Source organism: Oryctolagus cuniculus, chromosome 11, assembly GCF_051225735.1.
Source record: "Oryctolagus cuniculus isolate XC-2025 breed Fujian yellow rabbit chromosome 11, ASM5122573v1, whole genome shotgun sequence".
Taxonomy (NCBI): Eukaryota; Metazoa; Chordata; class Mammalia; order Lagomorpha; family Leporidae; genus Oryctolagus; species Oryctolagus cuniculus.
The window spans coordinates 41259171-41277854 of NC_142877.1; the positions used below are offsets into that span (position 1 = coordinate 41259171).

At 43.3% G+C, this 18684-nt stretch overlaps 1 protein-coding gene across 4 annotated transcripts in view; it reads right to left on the reverse strand.

The window, feature by feature from the left end:
- KIF16B (kinesin family member 16B) overlaps nt 1-18684 on the reverse strand; it is a 314749-nt gene that overhangs the window by 48184 nt on the left and 247881 nt on the right. For all 4 annotated transcript variants that reach the window (XM_008256361.5, XM_070052109.2, XM_008256360.5 and 1 more), the window contains one exon: nt 12429-12518. In XM_008256361.5, the coding sequence (XP_008254583.3) occupies nt 12429-12518 (90 nt within the window). The remainder of the gene's footprint in view (nt 1-12428; nt 12519-18684) is intronic.

Genomic DNA, 18684 nt, shown 5'->3' on the forward strand with positions numbered 1-18684 from the left:
TATTCTTTTTATAAATTTAATGGAACAGTTAAATTAACACCATATGTCTTTTTTGTTTAATAACCCAGGATGTTGGGGCAATCGGATTTCAAGACTCAGCTCAGCACATAACTGGCTGTATAATCTTGAGCAACATATGAAACCTCTGTAGCTCCCAGTTCATCATCTGTTAAGGTGAAGGAATTCCACAAAGATGTTTTTAAGTTTCCTTTCAGCTCTGAAATTGTAACTTGGGTACTGATAATTAAAATATCTCAGCACTGAGCTGGAAGTAGCACTTGTGATTCAGGGAGACACTTTACCCTTTATCTTGGCTATCCTATATTGTTTTGGAGGAACGTACCTACTTCCTGTATAATCTTCATAGCTTTTTTGAAGTCTCAGATGTGCAGAAGGACAAATGGAGCCCAATAGCAATAATGAAAACGCTACTTTTCTTTTCTTTTTTAGACACACACACACACACACACAGAGTTTCCATGAACTGGTTTACTTCCTAAGAGCCCACAATAGCTGGGCACAATAGTGCCCACATTGAAACCTGGGGCCTCTGGGGACTCACTCCAAGTCTCCCATGTGGACATATGGATGGCAGGAACCCAACTACTTGAGCCATCATCACTGCCTCCCAGGAAGAAACCGAAGCTAAGTACTGAGCCCAGAAACTCTGATGTGGGGCACAGGTGTTTTCACTGCATCTTAGCCACAAGACTAAATGCCAGCTCCAGAAACATGTTACTTTTCAAGAGGTTATAGAACAGAAAATGAACAGATACAAATTGAAATGCAGTATTCATGAGAAAACCCTGAAGTGGCATCTTTTCCTGCTATAGCCATTATCCTTACAGCAGGAGTGGGAAATGACACAAAGACATTTGAGCTCTTATGGGAAAACTGTATATTAAAGTTAAAAATGATGAGTGAGGTCGAATAAATTGGGTATCTGTGGGAGATATGAGAATGTTGGGAGAAAGTTTAACAGTCCTATGGCCTACTTTGCATAATTATGAAATCTGATTATGCAGAGCAAAATGTAGGAAACAAATGAGGATTAAAATAGCATATTTTGTTGGTCTAAGAGAAACATAATGATAAGCTTGTTCTGCAATTCAGTAAATAAAACATATTCTAAAGACAAAAGGACTGAAATACAAGCCATTAGAAAAGTGCAATCAATAATTTTGAAGCCGGCTAATTTCCCATGAAATTTGTCTTTCCCATTCTCAGTGTGTGTGAAATTAAAAAAACCTAAGTAATTAGCTTATTTTGGATGATCAACGAAGAAGCTTGTAATTTTTCAGTTGAAACACAGATCTATATGAATTATCAACAAGGTATGGCAAGACAACTGGTAGTTACTTAAAACTAGCTTAACTATTTTATGTAATTGTGAATTCCACGTTTGGGAAAATGGAAACCTTTTGTATCCATTTGGCCATTTATCAAGTTAGCTGGCCATATGTTTAGGTATGCATGTTAGGGGTACAGTCAGCATTCCTTCTGTTGACACTGTAATATTTTTTAAAGATCTTGACAGAGTAGATTTCCATCTACAAGCTGATTATTCCCTTTCTGATTCCCACTGAATTGACACAGCCCAATTTTCTGCTTCCAGGAGTCATCAAGCTCAGATCCTGACTTCAATGTTGATTACATTATAATAAGAGAGGTCAGCCAGTCTGCTGCCATGGAGAGAGAAAATTAAATGCAATGGAAAAGCCTGGTTTCATTAAAAGCCTTTTTCTCTTGGCCACGTTCACTTTTTAGGTTACCCAGATCCTATATTAAGTCCAGGTGGTCTCAGAGACAACAGACAGACGGGTTTTGATAAATGGAATCATTATTACTTTGGATATAGAGGATGGTAGCCCTGCAATACAGAAATTAAAATGGGTAATAAAAAGTCTTGCCTATATTTTGTGATTTATTTTATTTTATTATTATTTTTTTTGACAGGCAGAGTGGACAGTGAGAGAGAGAGACAGAGAGAAAGGTCTTCCTTTGCTGTTGGTTCACCCTCCAATGGCCGCCGCGGCTAGCATGCTGCGGCCGGCGCACCGCGCTGATCCGATGGCAGAAGCCAGGTACTTATCCTGGTCTCCCATGGGGTGCAGGGCCCAAGCACTTGGGCCATCCTCCACTGCACTCCCAGGCCACAGCAGACAGCTGGCCTGGAAGAGGGGCAACCGGGACAGAATCCGGCGCCCTGACTGGGACTAGAACCCGGTGTGCTGGCGCCGCAAGGCGGATGATTAGCCTAGTGAGCCGCGGCACCGGCCTTCTTTTGTGATTTTTAACAATTAGGCAGGGAATACTGGGTTATAAATCACTGAAGTGAAACTGAGCAAGTCTTTACTAATAAAAGGAGAACAATTTGACTTCGGTTAACACCTGATAAAAGTGCACTGTATTGTGTTATTCCTCATTTGCTAGCCATTTTCTTTACCCCTGTGATATCTGGCACTCGACTTTTTAAAGATTAGAGAAAAAAGTTCAACGTGGCCCTCTAATTGGTCCAGTCGGCAATAACTTGCCCTTCGCAAGTATATGCACCGATGTGTACCTGGCAGCTTTTGAAACATCTGAACCCTGCAGGTTTGTGGCTGTAAATTTCAGCTACTACAGCTTTTGAGAAATGCAAATAACGAAAACTCATCAAAGGGCTGCCATAATTCTCACAGCTGACTAGATGGAAGCATTTCTGACTACTCAAAATTAATAGCAGCTCCAAGGGCCTTATAAGAAACAGCTGTCACTGAGAAATATGCTCACAAACAAACAAACAATCCTTGCCCAAGTCTGATTTGTTAGTGGCATGAAGCTGCAACTCTTCAGGACGACCTAGATTAGTGATGGGGCAATCAGCTGCCTCTAGAACTCCAAGAGGAGAACCGGAGCCCACGTCACCTACTCTGTGTGGGTGAGGGCCTGACACATGCTAGATCCGCATGAAATGTGTGCCCCATCAAGAAGCCAGGCAGAAGGCTTTGTTGGCGGTCCATGTGAAGCAAATAGTAATTATTAGGGTTAGGACGAATCACTAGCAGAAAACTGCTGTCCTGTCATTACTGCAGTGCTAATACTTGAAGTCATCCTAGGTATAAAGTCATACTTGGAAATGTAGCAAGGACCATACCAACTTCCAGTTATATTTGGCATAAATAATGTAACTTTTCCACAGGAAGTCACACTCTTCTCAAAGTCAGTATCAATTTTACTCTGGCAGGCGCCAGCGAAAATAGACTTGAGGACATTCATGTTTGCTGTGACAATTTTTCAAAGTGAGAAACGCTTCAGATCTGTGAATATTATATATTGTGTTAATAAGAATAAATATGCAGTGGGACTAACTCACATGCTTGCATTTCCCATCACTTACTAACGATGTTGATCGTCTCAGGAGCTGAGACATGACAGGGACTTGTCATCATAATGACATTCAACAGAAGGAACACAATTTCTAGTTATCTGATTATCATCCATGGGGACTTGCTAAGTAACAGATTTTTATAGGGACCAGATTTCCTTATCTTTGGTCTCACCTGGAGCATTCTATAAATCTTCCCTTCATCACTGAACAACAGAGTCATGGAGAGGGAGGCTCACACAAAGAACACGGGTCCAGGAATCAGGAAATCTGAACCTCCCCCTATTTCAGAAGTCTTGGTGTGACCTTAAACAAAATTCTCTATAGACATTCGATTCCTCATTTCTAAAATGAAAGCCTGGATCGCCCAGTGGAGTGCAGACGTCTCCTAACGTGCAGACAGTGGCAAGCCTGTTGCTGATGAAATCTCCTTGCTTGCTGCAGGGGATGCAAGGCCACCTCTTCGCTGACCCAGGAGACAACATTTCTTCTTTCTTGTCCAGGTTTGAACTAGTCCACCATTAATTCCGACACGATGATTTGTCACTGGAATCAGCGTTTAGATTTGGTGATGTACAATAATATCAAATCAACTAACGCTCCCGAGATGCCCGCACAAGGGCAGACAGCGTGCTTTGGGAGATGCTCCTTCCCCAACTGTACATTTCTGGAACCCAGGTCAGATTTGCTCAATCAGAATCCCCCAGTTTTGGAGGCCTGGGTCTACATATTTTGGAAAAGCTTCCTAGGTAACCTGGATGCTCTTTGCTCCTCCACCAACCTTTAACAGTGATGATTCAAATACTATTTATCAACCAAGTGGAGAGCATGGTGTGATACAAACTGCACAACAGACACCCGGGCCTCTGACAATGGCCCTGGTCAGGAAGCTGGCAGCATTCTATTTTTGCCTACATAGCCGTCTGCTACTTAGAAATTCAGGGAGGCAAAGGGCTGAAAGCAACTGCATTTATCTAAGGCTTACTGGATGCTCCCTGTGGCTATGGTTGGAAGCATTATAATTTGGGTGCAATGTTTATATTAAATTTGGAATGCTGGTTATAAAACTGTTTAGAAATGCTGTGTTTTATTGAAGGGTGGTTAATAGCTGCCCAAAACAAATACAAGACCACTAGCCCGTTTCTTTTCTTTGTTTGGTGCTGCTTTGGGGAAATCACTTGGAAAATAAAGAAGGGGAGAAATGGTTCTATCAGCTCAAACCGCAAGCCTATAAACAAATTAAATAACCTCTTGCCTAAATTTTTTTCCCTCTCATTATTTATTTACTGTATTTACTGGGCATCTAGAGTATGCCAGATGTGAGACAGGACTGCTCTAACACAGCTATCTTCCATTTTTACTCAAAGGCTCTCAAGATATTTTCCCCCTTTAGCTTTGTAGGGAGAAGGGAGTCCCAGTAGAGTTGTGTCTGATTGAGGCTGATTGTGTTTGACACTGAGGGCCTCTAATGACTCACTGGCTTTTCGTGAACTGTGATAACTTAGTTATGATGCAGACAGGGAACATGGCCTGAGCCATGTGACTCAGGCTGACCACCGTGCAGACACCACATGCTCCCTCAGCACTTGTTTTCATTGTCCGTTTTCCTACATAAGACGTCCCCTTTCCATGTGCGTCCCTTGCCTCTAGGCAAACAAACATAAACCTGCTTCACAATCACTCCTAGCCAAGAGCATTATACGATGGTCCCTCAATGATCAATTCCAATGCTTAACTGCTTTCACTGTGAGGTGCTTCTTCTGACAGGTAAGGTGCCCGTCTTAGTGTTTTGGGGCTGCTATAATATAGTCTTAGATTGGATAACAGAAATTCATTGCTTACAGTTCTGGAGGTGGAAGGTCAAGATCAAAGTGAAAGTGGATGTGGGGTCTGGTAAGAACCTGTTCCTGAGGAACAAGGCTTTCTGCTTCCTCACCCAGCAGCAGGTGCAGGCCAACCTCCCTCAGACTTCTTATCAGGGCACCAATCCCATTCACCAGGGCTCTGCCTTCACAACCCAGTCGCCACCCAGGGGTCCCAACTCTTAACATCAAATTTGGGATTAAATGAATTTTTGGAAGGACAGAAACATTCAGTCCCTAGCAGTGCATGCTGGGCTCTGGCACTCAGAAGGAAGGGCTCTGTCAAATGTACTCAAGTGCTCTAAGAAACCAGACTACAGCTGGCATTTCTCAACCTCCTGGAAACAGCAGCTCTCCTTGTGACCCTCTGACCTTCTCAGCCCATGCTATTCTACTTTATTAAATGCATTCAGAACTCAGCAGACCAGTCATCCAAAAAGCAAAGGGGAGGCACAAAGTCTTTGCTATTGATACTAATGGCTGAAAAGGGGGTATGATGTTAAGTTTTCTTCTCTCTTTCCAGTATCTTGATGAGCTATGTTTCTGTCTCAATGGACTCTCAGACTGTGATCTGGAGCCACAGGAAAACCTCATGGACCCCAGACAGAAATAGAAACTCTACCTCCTCCTCAGAGAAACAAAGAACACTTAATGGGGCTTTGTCTTGGAAAACCTAACTGATTGCTATTTAAAACGCTTACATTGATTTTAATAGAGTCAAAAATACATAGTTTTCATTGAGATAAAGAGCACTGCAGAAACGATTTGCATGATAAGATTTCAGACATGCTTTCTTAGCAGATGCTGCATAATACTTCATAGTTGCTTTCAATAACACATTTTATCTGAGGTTCTCGCAACCTTTTACAAACTAGCTGTGGCATTAGCATTTTACAGATGTGGAATTTGAAAACACAGGGTTTAATTTGATTAAGATTCCATACAAGGTCAGTGAAGGGGAGCAGAGAATGAGAGCCAGAAGGAGCTATTATCTTGCATAATACATGTCAGTATATCAACAGGACAAATTAATTCAAAACAAAAGGGGAAATCTATTTGGACTCCAGAAGAAACTGCTAAGATTAAGGAAAATGAATAAAAAAATAAAACAACAATTTCAAAAACCCTTGAATAATGTAGCACCTCCAGTGGGGAGAACTCTGCCCATGCATGCAGGGAATCTGAAAATAGAACGGGCATAACACTTGGCATATGATCTAAAATCATGTGCAGCCAATGTGTTCCTCTTCAGTATTACAAAGGGCAGAAAACCTGGATTCTCTTTTATATTCATAAAATCTGTCACAGCACATTACGGAATAGACTACATTTTTCTTTGGTTTCTGCTTTTTCCCCCGACCTCAATGCCCAACTCCCCACGGTTTTATAGAACCCAGTGGCTTCTTTTCCTTTCAATTCATAAGCTCATTCTGCTTAAAACAAGGCTACATTACTTCTATTTTCTTCCGAGACATCTTCTGCCTGATAATCAACAGCTCCTTACTGTTTTAATTGGTTTGCCACCCAAGGCAGGAAAGTACCACTGAGGGACTTCCCTCAGTCTGCAGATCATCCTCCAGGAGGAGACAGTCCCTGAGGGCAAGCACACTGAGAGCCTGAAGACTTAGCTGAACTTAGGGAAGGGATTCTTAGACCTTTTCATTAGGAGACAGCTTTCAGGGCTGGCAAGCCTATTCAGCTTCTCTGTATTTAGTCCTGATCTTGGATTTTCTTTAAGAATCATGAGCAATTATCAATTTTCTTCACAGAAAAAGTCTAACATGTGGATGAGAAGACATGGACCTATGTTCGAGAATGTTCATAGAAAGGCAGTCACAATACCACAGACCTGGAAGCAACTCCATTGTTCAAGAAACTGATCAGGTGATTTGTCAACTTTGTTCCCAGGCACCACTGGTCATGATAAAAGTGACTTTCTGTTGATAAACTGCCTCTGGATGGGGAATGGAAGCTCCCTGATAGAAGTCAACACCTCAGGCTTCTCTGAGCAAGGTGGCTGGTGACTCAGCATGCCCTTTGGAGGGACTCCGGAAATCCTGCCTGTGCAGTTGTTACAAGACATACAGTCTCAATTATAGCATGGTAATTATGGGTTAGGGCAGGCCTCACACCTGCCCAGGTGAATCTCATCTCCATACACCTGATCTGCTGGCTGGGTGAGGAGGGGCAAAGAGAAGAGCTCCTGGACAGTCACAGGGATTGCAGGGAGGCCCTCTCAAAGCTGCTACCTGGCTGGCAAACAGTGGTCCCAACCTGTGTCCTGCCCAGGGAACCCGATGCTAGGGATGGCCTATGAGAGTCAGGTGCATCAGAATGTATAGTTGTACCCACGGAGACCTCCTGCTGGGCACTGAAATGGTTACCTTTGAGGGTGAGATTAACAGAAACAGCCATATTCTACATATATATGTCTTCAAATAATGTCAATTTCTACTATGAACATGTAATCTATCACTTGAAAAAAAATTATTTAAAAAAGTTTTAAGGTTCTCCATCTTGGTAAACATTAATTTTGTATACTTCAAATTCAAATGTGATCTTCAGTATCTTTTCAGCTTGATGAACAGTTAGAACCTTCTATGGATTTAATACACATCAATGGAAAGAACATTATCACCAAATATTTGGTTACCCTTGCAAGTACGAGAGCAAGAAGACTTGTCTACTTTCATGGAAATAATGAGCTCAATCTGGCGTAGGAGTGAGGAAAATAAAACACGTTTCCACTCTGCTATGCCACTGTGTCCAAGAGGGGAACTATTTAGGTCTTTCTCTACCCTTTCCTGAGGAAGTTATGTCTTTAACAGGTTAAGTGGTTAGTAGGATGTCAGGCCAAAACAGAACATCTGGCAGCTTGCTACTTCAACAAGATTAACATTATATATACAGAGATGGTAATACTATGAGCCCTTGTGAGAACAATAACAATTGATAAACATACCATTGATTTCAAGTCCCCACAAACACTTGGCAAGTCAGCCTATGTGAAGCTGAGTTGCATTAAAAAAATCCACTTTACAGGAAAAAGAAAAAAAACACAGCTGATATTCAACCTGATATTTCAGCTTTGTGTTGCTCATGTTACATTGACGATGCTGCTTTGCAGGGCTGAAGTAAGATTCAGCTAGGTCTGGAATGATACACCACTGTGTGTGTGTTTTTGGAGATAATGGCCCACCATCCCCCGCCTCCAGTTTCTAATACTATTGTTGGTTTACAAATGTGAGAGAGGTATACCACCCGCTTCTTCACTGGCTTCCCATCACCACGTGAAGCAAGTTATTCATGCCTCTCACTCTCGGCATCCGTGTTGATAAAATGAGGAAGATGACAGGGCCACCAAGGGCACTGCATGAGACACAGAGTGCAGCACGTGGTAATCACTCAATGAATGAGGAAACTGGTCACAGGCACAATGAGAGTTAATGAAAAGTCCAGCTGACCTTCGAACAGTGATTGCTAGAGGCTGGGAAGGGTGGAGGGAAGGCAAAGAGATGGAGCTTGGATAATGGGAATCCCAACGAAGTTAGACAGAAGGAACACATTCTAGTGTTCTACAGCACAGTGGTCAACTACAGATCACAATAGCGTATTGTGTCTGCTGGGTAAAGAACTGGAGGAGAGGAGCCTTGAGGCTCCGAGCATGGCAGGAGGGTGGGAGCTAGAGATTCCAACTGCCCTACGTATTCCATCTGCTCTGTGGGGGGGTGGGGGTGGGGATTGAAACACTGCACTGTGCCCCACAAGGACATCCAAGTGTCGCATGCTAATCAGAAATTTTAAAAAAGAAAAGGAAAAGGGAAAAAGGCATGGTAGCCTCAGCGTCTCCTCCTTAGAGTTTGTATTCAGCACAGGTCCCCTTTCAACCACAGGGTGTTTAATCACCACTGCCACTACTTCTCTTGGAACACATGCACTTGTGTGCCAGGGCTCTCTTTCATAATTAAGGTATAGTTTTGTCCTTAAAACAAAGTAACTAAAAGCTATAAAGCTGACCTCAACAGCATGGTCCATTCCCTGTTACCATCTTCAGAGCCCGTGTGTAGGAAAAGGGGGCTCTTGTGAGTGGCAGCTATCTGGGAATATAATGGTCTCAACGTTGAAACTGAAACAAAAGGCTTCTTCTGAATTATTGCTGATCTAAACAATGAGTTTTATTCACAAAAGCAGGTTCACAATATCTTTCTTCCTTAGACTGTAGGCTTATATCCTTCATGGTTCTTGGTATCTCCAATTCAAACTTAATATGTCTAAAACTGAATTCTGGATTCGAACTTTCTTCTACCCTCAGAATCATTCTCAGTATGGCCATTCAAATGACCTGAAATTGGTTCCTTTTATATAAATAAAAAAAAATTTGTAAAGTGTAAACTGGACCAATTGGTTACCTTGTCTAATGTAATGTGGCAGCTTCCCATGCACTTACAATACAGTTCACAGCCTTACATGAGTGGGTCCCTAGCTATTCCTCAGCCCTCACTTTTTTTTAAGATTTATTTTATTTTATTTGAAAGGCAGAGTAACAGAGACAGAGGGAGGGAGGGAGGGAGGGAGAGAGAGAGAGAGAGAGAAATCTTCCCTTTGCTGGCTCACACCATAAATGGCTGCAATGACTGGGCTGGGCCAGTCTGAAGCCTGGAGCTGAGAACTCCGTGCTGGTCTCCCATGTAGGTGTAGGATCCAAGCACTAGATCCATCTTCAGCTGCTTTCCCATGCACATTAGCAGGGAGCTGGATTGGAAGTGGAACAGCCAGTACTTGAATCAGCGCTCATGTGGGCTGCTGGCACTGCAGACAGCGGCTTAAGCTACTGCACCTCAATGCCGACCCCTCGGCCCTGACCTCTATCATGCTTGCCACTCTCCACAGGCTTTTTTGTTCCTGGAACACTCTGGACATGGTCCCAACCCAGGGCCTCTGCATTTGCTGCTGCCTCTCCTTTAATGGTGCTCACCTCCAGAGTTTCATGCCTGGCCCCTTCTCAACATTCAAATTTCAGTTCCAATCTGAGAAAGGTTGCTCAGCCTGCCTCATTTAAAGTAGTCCACAGCCTAGCTATCACACCACACTATCACATCACCCCATTTTATTTTCTCCATGGCACTTAACATTATCTGAGATTACTCACTTGTTCATTTAATGTCTATTCTGTCTACCTCACGCCTGGATGGAATGTGGCCGTCTTGTGTGCATTTGTATTCCTGGTGTGGAATTACTCAGTATAGATTTGTGGATGCATCAGTGAGATGAAGCCAGCCAGCTTGCTTTTCTTCATTGAAGGTCACTTCGTTTTCCCCCCAACTTGCTTGTAATACACCTGTTTTTCAATTGACAAGGTTTTGTATATGTGATAATCTCTGCTCATGAATTTGAACTCTTTTGATTCTTAGGTTTGCAGCATTTGTATCCTCAGATGAGTTTTCTTTTATTGTATCTTTAAAGCCATTTCATTACATTTGTTCTGGGGTTTTCCTTAAAACCACGGATCAGAGCTGTGAACAATGATTTGCAAATTAAAGAGCCTCTCAGCTCATATTTCAACTAGAATGCCACATCCTGAGAGCACAACCCTCTGAAAAGACCCAATGCTTCAGCGCTCAGCACCTTCTGCCCATCTGTGGTGATGTGGACTTCTGACCCCTGGACCGCCAGCTAAATAAAACTCTTTTCTTGAAAACACCCAGCTTCAGGTGCTTGTTTATAGTAAAGGAAAAGTACAGTAATATACGCTGCAAAGCTCACTTGACAAACATGCTTCTCTGTATAATTAACATGTACTGCTACTTCTTGTCAATATTAACGTAGAAAGTGAAAAATAAACAACAGAAACAAACTTAGTAATTTGCCTTTGATGCAGTTACATCTGGAAGTAGATCCTCTTGAGAAAACCAAACTATACTTCATACCTGAAACTTTGATTTTTAATAAAATACCACTGTGGTAGCTTATGATATAATTTCAGAGATAGCTTAATTCGAAATGAACTCAAACTTCTTCACATTAAGAAAAAATTGTATTTACAAAATGGTATTTCTCTTTGTATTTTACATCACATGAGAAAGGGAAGAAGCCATGGGCATGTTAAGAAAGCAGTGCATTTAATGTGGACCGAGTCAGAGATGAAGCCTTAACTAGAATTTTAGTGTCAGATGCAGCAACAGAAACAGCACTGGAAAGTATAAATTAATGAAAACAGACAGTCAATGACTTTTAATTGGTTCATGCTTCAAACCAAAATTTCAAAAAGGACTGTACTTACATAAGTCTTTAGTTGAAGTAAAATCATTGTCATCAGCATCATATACACACATTCTAGGAATACCATTCTTATAACTTTTTTTAAAAAAGTTTTTTTCCAAAAAAGAAAAGATTTAATGCATCACTGTAACCTGGACAAATGATCTGATACACGAAATACTTCACTGCTTCTAGATAATTCCATATTTATTATTTAACCCCCTCCATGTTCAATGACAAATCTTAAAACTTGACTATTCACTAAGTAGAAGTTGAAACATTAACATAGTCTCTTTTTTTTAAGAAAGGGCAAGTATATACTAAGTAATTTATTACTATTTAATTTTAATAAGTTGTACAACTGAGAAGTTGTAACTTGATTAAAATATTTATTTAAAATTAATCAAATACTTCATTTCTGATCCAGCTACCTGCTAATGCACCTGGGAAAGTAGTGGAAGATGGCACAACTACTTGGGTCCCTGCACTTATGTGAGAGACCTAGATGAAGCTCCTGGCTCCTGGCTTTGGCCTGCTTGGCCCCAGCCATTGTGGCCATTTGGGGAGTGAACCAGTATACGGAAGATCTCTCTCTCTCTCTCTCTCTCTCTCTCTCTCTCTCATCTTCTCTCTCTGTATTTCTGACTCTTAAATAAAAACATCTTTAAAAAAAGAAAAAAATCTCGTGTTCAGAAAATGTTTAAATTACAAGAAACAGAAATATTCCAGAAGACGAAAGTTAGTTATTTTTGATAGATGATTAATTAAAATTTGGGGATATTTACAGGCTACTACTGAAAAAAAGAGAGAGAGAAGAGAGAGGAGGGAGGAGGAGGTGGGGAGAAAAAGAGCAGGGAAGGGTGGGACATTGCTAATGCAATCAGCTCATTTAATTTATAAAATGAATGTTCTTAATTGGAGATAATAATTTCATAACTTACCTCTGCATACTTTAACTTCAATGTTTTATGCATTTCTCGAAAACGACTGTAACGCCTGAATACAGTCCATGTCTCATCTAGGACGGTAATCTATTAACCAAGAAAATCAAAATGAATCAGCATTAATTAGAAGAAAAAATAACTAGAAATTTTAAAACATAATTTAAAAATTAACAAAAAGTGATTAGCATGCAAAATTTCCCCGGAATTGAAAACATTAATCTAGCTGCATAAATAAGATTTATAAATAAGGATTATATTCTATTTTAGCATGCATCTTTGGCTCCTAAATCTTGTTATAAGCAATTTGTACCCATGTCAAGTGAGGGGCAGACGGTCATTTCTTAATCGATTATAAAATGTGTTCCTTAGCCCTCCAGTTGGGTTTTAGAAAGGAAATCCCACAGCATGAGCTTTTTGTTACAGTGATGCACCCCTACAAAACGTTACTTGAAGGTCATGAGATGCCACTGCAGTGGACAGGAAACAGTGAGAGGCGGGGAATAGAGGGAAGAGGAGGAGGATGGGGAAGAAGAGTGGGAGAAGGGAGAAGGAGGAGAGGAAGGAAATCGAGGAAGAGAGGGAGGCAGGAGAGAGCAGAAGGAAGAGAAGGCAAAGGAGGAAAACCATCTCACTGCATCTCAGGGAGTATTGGCATAAAAACATGACAATACATTTTGCCTTTTTCAGAGAGACAATCACCAAGCCAGCCTTAACTACTGGACTGGGGAGGAAGGGGTCACGCTCCAGCTTGACAAGGAGAGGCTGGTAGACCGTATCAGACATTGTGGTCATGCCTAAAGCACAGGCTGATGAGTCTCAAATTCCTATCTCTGCTTCTCAACTTTGATCCAGACCCACGCACTCCACTGGGAGCCATCTTTCTTTGATTGTCACACAGCAAGCACCAGTTTGACGTGTCTAAAACCACCGCAGTTTCAGCTCGGGTGTCTTCCATCTTGGTGCATTTCACCAAAACTGTCCTAGTCATGCCTGAGCCCCCACCTTCCAACTGTGGCAGGGGTTGGGGGGCAGTCCTGCTCCTCTCACCTCCTATGCGTTTCCTGGAGCTCTGTCCTCCCTTCAACCTTTGCTGTCAGCTCCATCTTACTCTAGGCCAGTACGTCTCATGTGGATGCTGTGCAAACCTAGAAAAGGACCTAAACTTTCAACCCAGCACACACACTGCCTGCAGCAGCCTCGCTTTGTCTCCGCTCTGCTCAGGTATCTGCACTCCATGAATACACATGTTCTGTCCTATCTCAGGGCCTTTGCATGGGCTAAGACTCTGAAAAGGTCATCTCAACCTGCACAGTAGGAAAATGCTCTTCTTGAGTACAACAGTTTGGTTGGATTCCCTGCATGTCAACCATGGGGGTGTCAAGCAACAGTGAGAGAACACCCAGATGGCAGCTTTGTGAGCAAGTCCCATGAACCAGCCATTCTCTGGTTCACTAAGTTCCCAAAGTGGCAAATGAGATAATTCAGGGGGTGGGGGTGGGGGGGTGACAAGAATGCACACTTTAAATTTTCATCATTCTGGTTCTGTATTCATCTTCATAATAACTTTTTAATTGTGACAGGCTTCCTCTTATGAGTTTGTGTGAAAAAAAATATTTCCATGAGAAAACAAAGGTGAGAGTATTTGCCGAGAATCATTAGGTAAACAATAACACAGGTGCTCTGCAGCTGTGGTTGTTTTTAGTCTGGTAGGCAAGTCTCACTGGAGCTTGGGAAACACTGCTCCTGAAAGCAAGACTGGTTAGCCTTCCTCTCTCAGGAGACCCACTGAGGCTCTGGGTGCAAGATCAAGGCAGCGAGATCAGCAGGGTTGGGGCTTCCCGAGGGCAGGAACATGGCAACACAGTCTTGGCAGGACACAAAGCAGGTGTCTACGCAAACAGGAGTTCCACTGGGCCTTTCTGCCTTCCCACGAGGCTGACATAGCCTGCCTGCCAGTCAGAACTGCTCCGAAAGACAATGGAATCACCCCTCTGACTGGGAGCAGTACGGTGCAGGTGTCCCATCATGAGACCATGCTGCACTGTGACTTTGGATTCCACAGGAAGTCACCCCATGAAGTCTCGGTTTCCCATATCCCTCCGACTCGGATGCCCCCAGCTCTCCTTCTCCCCTGAAACTCCTCCACTGCACCTCTGGGACCTGTCATCAATCATCAACCAAATCCACCAGATGCTCTGCCTCTTCTGGGTTCCCTGTCCTCCCCTGCAGGAGCCCTCCAGCACCTCCACCTCTGGGTTCATTGTCATTCAACATGAAAACCATGGGCAACCATCAGCAGCACTCCCTTGATCTCAAATCCCTGTCCTACTTCTGAGATTCTCTGGATGAAGACAAACCACAACCCTTGCCCGTCCCATGGTCTGCTGACTCTCTGCCTGTGTGTGCTCAGTACCACATGAAGAGAAAGACCACCAAGTTGCATTTTATACTCACAGTCATCCCTTTCAAGTCAGTCTTTGATAACACCTACCCGTCACACCACATTTTCCAATTCCATCCACTCCCCCCCTATCCTTAGACCACTTTTCCTTCTTTCTCAGGCCTTCATCACCTCTTTCCCTCCTCTTACTCCCAGCTGAGATCCTTAATGCCTATTTCCCCGAGAAAACAAAAGCAATCAAAAGCACATTTCCGCTGGCACCGCGGCTCACTAGGCTAATCCTCCGCCTGTGGCGCCGTTACCCTGGGTTCTAGTCCCGGTAGGGGCACCGGATTCTGTCCTGGTTGTTCCTCTTCCAGTCCAGCTCTCTGCTGTGGCCGGGAAGGCAGTGGAGGATGGCACTTGCACTTGCATGGGAGACCAGGAAGAAGCACCTGGCTCCTGGCTTTGGATCAGCACGATGCACTGGCCACAGTGGCCATTGAGGGGTGAACCAACGGAAAAGGGAGACCTTTCTCTCTCTCTCTCTCTCTCTCTCTCTGTCCACTCTGCCTGTCAAAAAAAAAAAAAAAGAAAAAGAAAAAAGAAGCACATTTCCATTAGCACCCTGAGTCAGGTCTACTTACCTGCCACCTTCCATCATCTGTCCTGTAAGTCATTCCTCCTCCTGTCACTAGGCATGAGATACAGCAGTGCTCCTGGTTAAGTTCAGCCCCTCTAGACGCTGAATTTCAACCCCTGGTCCTTCTGAAAGACTGCAGTTAACAACCTCCTCTTTCCTGCACCAACACGTTCCCCCTCTCTAGTGCAGTATTCTCCAGGGTATCTAAATGAGCTATTATTTCTGTCATCGTAAATGCCCATTTTGACATCCTTTTCCTTTCCAGCTATCACTCTATTTCTGTCCTTTACATGAAAACAAAAGCTTCAAAAATCTACTCATGATGTCTTGAATATTTTTTTCTACTTACTATTCCTTGATTTCACACTGAGTCTCCCAAACTATTCCAGCCTGTACTCTTGCTAAGGTCAGCAATGACCTCCATCTCGCAAAATCCACTTGCTAGTTCTTAATTGATCTGTGAAGAAGCTTGAGGAGGACTCAACATGTTGAACAGCTTTCTCATTTGGCTTACAGGGTGCTATACCCCCTCCTTACTTTAGTTCCCTTTGCCAGGATTTCTCGTCTCCTTGACCTTTTTTTTTTCTTTTTTATTTTTTGACAGGCAGAGTGGACAGTGAGAGAGAGAGACAGAGAGAAAGGTCCTCCTTTGCCATTGGTTCACCCTCCAATGGCCACCATGGCTGGCACGCTGTGGCCGGCGCACCGTGCTGATCCGATGGCAGGAGCCAGGTGCTTTTCCTGGTCTCCCATGGGGTGCAGGGCCCAAGCACTTGGGCCATCCTCCACTGCACTCCCTGGCCACAGCAGAGAGCTGGCCTGGAAGAGGGGCAACCGGGACAGAATCCGGCGCCTCGACTGGGACTAGAACCCGGTGTGCCGGCGCTGCAAGGCAGAGGATTAGCCTAGTGAGCCTCAGCGCCGGCCTCCTTGACCTTTAAACATCAAAGTGTGCCAGTGGGTAATCCTTGAACATGTTTTACTTTTTACCTACATTCACTCCTTTGCTGATCTCATCCTGTATCTCAGCTTAAATTTATATGCTGACCCCTCCTTGGATGCTCATAGCTCTCCCAGGAACACACACTCATATATCCTATTGCCTACATACTTGATATGTCTGTCTACTTAGATATCTAATATGCACCTGAAACTCAACAAGGCTACACTTATCAAAACTAATCTCACCCAAACCCACTCGCCTTTCTATCTCACTAAATGACAATGTGATTTTTTCACTTATTCAGTCCAGAAACATTAGCCTTAATGCTCCACTTCCTCTCTCACAGTTCACACCCAATCAGTTAACAAGTCCTTTTGGCCAAAATTCCAAAATACCTTGCGAGTATGACTGAGCCTCACAAGCTCCACTGTTAACACCTCCAAGCGCTGTCATCTCTTGGTGGGCTTCTTTTGTAAGAGTCTCCTTGCTTATACCCTTATCCCCCTTCTTACCATTCTCAGCTTTTTGTCTCACGGTATCCAAAGTGATCTTGTTAAAAACTATTTAGATGAGATTATTTCTTTGCTTAAATGGGCCATCCTGATTCAGGCACAAATTTATCTTCCTTCCCCCGCCTACAAGCATCTCTTGTGATTTGTCCTCTTCCTGATCTCATCTCTAACCACTCTACTCACTGCTCACTCTGATTTCCCTACTTTCCTGCCTAGAATATATCAAACATGCCACGGGGCTTTCCCTTGTGCACTTTTCTCTTTCTGGAATGCCTCTATCCCAGATTTTCACATGACAAGTTCCTTCACTTCCTTCAAGTCTTTACCCACTGTTACTTTCTCAGTGATACCTTCTCTGATATCCTAACACTGTACCTGCTTTTTCCCATTCAGTACTACTTACTCCTCTTCCTGAATTTACTTAGAATTCCTGATTACTTAACATGGTCTAGATTTACTAATCTAGCTTTTTTTCCCTCTCTTCCTGACTACAGTTTATGTTCTAGGAGAGCTGGGAGCTATGCCTGCTGACCACCGCGCCCTTAGAAGAACATTTGACACATCCCTGGCCTTCTGAATGAATATGGAACAGGGAGTCCCAGTATGGACTTTCTGTCTCTTGGTGACAATGAACTAGTATTTTTTTTTTTTTGGGGGGGGGGGAGCAGAAAACACCTTAACAAGGCCTCAAGCAGATCAGGATAAGCTAAACTTGTGGGGCATGAGCCTACGGTTTCTCATTGTTGCTTCCAGAGCTCACTGAAGTCGAACCAATTTCTGAAATCCCTCATTACTAAGGCAGCATTTTCAACCTACTTCACAATTTCGGATTGCTAACTTCTTTCATACAGTGGCCTCCAGGACAGTGTCTTTGTAAAGGCCACTGATTTCTCTCTTTTTTTTTTAAAGAATTATTTCATTTATTTGAAAGAGTTACAGAGAGAGGTAGAGCCAGAGAGAGAGAGGCCTTCCATTCCGCTGGTTCACTCCCCAAATGACTGCAACAGCTGGAGCTGCGCCGATCCAAAGCCAGGAGCCAGGAACTTCTTCCGGGTCTCCCACGTGGGTACAGTGGCCCAAGGACTTGAGCCGTCCTCCACTGCTTTCCCAGGTCATTAGCAGAGAGCTGGATCGGAAGAGGAGCAGCCAGGACTAGAACCAGCGCCCATATGGGATGCTGGCGCTGCAGGCTGGGGCTTTAATCCACTGCGCCACAGCACAGACCCCACTGATTTCTTTAATGAACGCAGCAGATAAAGGGGAATTTGAGCACCAGATGGTATGAGAGTAAAAATACAATAGAATCTCTACCTACAAGTGCCTTCCTTTGCTTTCTTGATATCTGTTCCCAGTACAGTACTTATCATGGAAGGTGAGATGCCATCATGGAGTGAGTGGAGCAGGGAGGAGAGAGAGATGTCCTGATGCAGAGAGAGCTAAGCCTGTGCAAAGCTCTGGATACACATGGACTCCTTAGGAGTGCACTTACAGGAAGGTCAGTACAAGTTTCAGAGGGATCTTTGTCTACCTGTTACCCTGGTGACTCCAAGGAGGTCTGCATTGAAGGGGGAGAGGACTCTGGGACTGTTAACACGAAGCACGAGGTATTAGCAAGAATAACGGACAACGAAGATTATCATGGGCATATTCTAGGTAGTGACTTTTCTTTGGTCTAGTATCTTCCTTGATTTTTTAAAAAGATTTATTTATTTATTTGAGAGGTAGAGTTACAGAGAATGGAAGAGACAGAGAAAAGTCTTCCATCTGCCGTTTCA